This window comes from Austrofundulus limnaeus, unplaced genomic scaffold (genome assembly GCF_001266775.1).
Source record: "Austrofundulus limnaeus strain Quisiro unplaced genomic scaffold, Austrofundulus_limnaeus-1.0 Scaffold307, whole genome shotgun sequence".
Taxonomy (NCBI): domain Eukaryota; kingdom Metazoa; phylum Chordata; class Actinopteri; order Cyprinodontiformes; family Rivulidae; genus Austrofundulus; species Austrofundulus limnaeus.
This window is the reverse complement of record NW_013952709.1, coordinates 543,470-545,516: the sequence shown is the minus strand read 5'-3', so window position 1 is coordinate 545,516 and position 2,047 is coordinate 543,470. Positions and strand designations below refer to the sequence as shown.

The 2,047-nt window shown below is 35.8% G+C and overlaps 1 protein-coding gene across 1 annotated transcript in view; it reads left to right on the top strand.

The window, feature by feature from the left end:
- Positions 1-1,612, top strand: part of tm4sf18 (transmembrane 4 L six family member 18) — a 6,207-nt gene extending 4,595 nt beyond the window's left edge. The window contains exons 3-4 of the mRNA XM_014021809.1: positions 307-449; positions 1,414-1,612. Coding sequence (XP_013877263.1) covers positions 307-449; positions 1,414-1,612 — 342 coding nt within the window. The remainder of the gene's footprint in view (positions 1-306; positions 450-1,413) is intronic.
- Positions 1,613-2,047: the final 435 nt, after the last annotated feature.

Below are 2,047 nucleotides of genomic sequence, written 5' to 3'. Positions count from 1 at the left end.
TATATATATATATATATATATATACTGTATATATGTATATACTGTATATAGTATGTAAATTTCTGTTATTGTATGTCCGAAATTTACTTTTGATACTTAAGTACAAAAAACATCTGTTAATTTAAGATGTTTATGTACTGTAAGTAATATTATTAGAGGAGACTTTAACTTTTACCAAAGTAATTTTATGGTAAGATACTTGTACTTTTGCTCAAGTATCATTTTGACATACTTTGTACAAGCCACTGGTTTAATTTTTTGGTTTTATTCCTAAACGTCTCTTTGTTTGTCGGTCCTCTTTTACAGATGTGCGGGTCAGCGCTGGCAGCCATCATCGGCCTCGTGGGGTCCGGTTACTGCTTTGTTATTTCTGGGCTTACCTTAATGCAAGGCCCCCACTGTTTCACCTCATTAGGGTGGTCGTATCCCTTTGCTGATCAGAATGGCAGGTAAGAAGACTTCACTTCATCACTAAAAAGGAACAAACCTGCCTGAAAATGTTCCTCCTTTCTGTGTTACTGCATCTTTAATCCATTTTTGTTTATGAAGAATTGTTAATTAATGAACAGATAATTGTAAGTTAAATATAATGAAAAATGACTCCAGTGTTCTCCGGTGTGTTTTATGTTTAAAAACGCTCCTCAGTTTGATTGTGGCATAGTTTGGAGGGTCTAGGTTTACATTCTTACCCAGATTTAAGTCCTGGCTCCGGGCTTTTGCTCTTCCCGTTCCTTTGTATCTCCCATTTCCTGTTGAGCTACCGTCAAATAATAATGTATTGACATAAAGCACCAACAAATTGTGTCCCCTGAGACTTATTCAGGAAGTTAATTCATTGCTTTAGACTGCTTTTGTTTTTGTTTTCATTGGGATCTAATGATTAGATAAATTCTAAGCTTTAGTGCACAAAAAAAAAACTTTAAAATGGCAATGTTGCACCTTCCCACAGGATGGTGCTGAAGTGTGTGTTTGCTTCATTTTTTTTTTCTCTTTTTATTTGCAAAAGAGCATGCTTTTGTTACTTTTTCTAATATTTGTGCCATTTGTTTGCAATTTTGTACTTTAACCATTAATTGACGTCTCAACCGTTTGGTAGTGGTCAATATTTTAATATATATATTAAATCTCATTTGGGAATCAGGCCAAGAATTCAAAGAATGTAACAAAAGTTGTTGCAAATGTGAACATGTATTTATAACCAAACATTTGCTTTCTGTTCTTTCAGCAATTGTTGTTTATGAAATGTGTTTAAAAATAGTTTGGTCCTTCTTTATCACTTAAATATTTTACAACAGCTGGGCCTGTGGTTCTTTTATATAAACTTATTAATATGAGCAGAAATGTTTCTTCTTTGTGGTTTATTCTCTAGTGATCCCTGTCTTTTTTGTTTGTTTGTTTGTTTGTTTGTCACAGGTATCTGTTGCGGCCAGAAATCTGGTCACAGTGCCTTCAGCCACTGAATATTGTGGAGTGGAACGTCACTCTTCTGTGTGTGTCGTTGGGCCTGGCTGTGCTGGAGTTCATCATCTGCCTGTTACAGCTGGGGAACGGTTTAGTTAACGCCATCTGCCGGCCCTGCTGCTACAAGCAGGAGTATAGCCTTAATGCTTAGAGATGCACGGACAGTGTGCATACTGTGTATATAAAAATGTAAAAACACACACACACACACACACAAACTGAACATTTGATAACCTGCACACATAACCACATTAAGTCAACACATCTTGTCGTCCTAGAAAAGAACAAAGCATTTATTATACTTTAATTGATTTGTAAGTGTTGTGTGGTTTTTTTGTGGCCTTCTCACATGACTGTTTTTCATATTGTTTAATCGGCTGCTCTGTGTGGGCCTAACAATAGTGGCCTGTTGTTGTTTAGCAGTTTGATCAAGTTTTTCCCATGAGAATTACTTTGGGTTTAGAGACGTTCTTCCCAGAGTTTAACTTTCTGAATGTACACTGAAGTGTTTTTAGTGCTTGTAAGTACAGTTGTTTCAACTTCAAAGACATGTTGTAAATTTTGGTGTCTTTTTGATGCAGGTTCA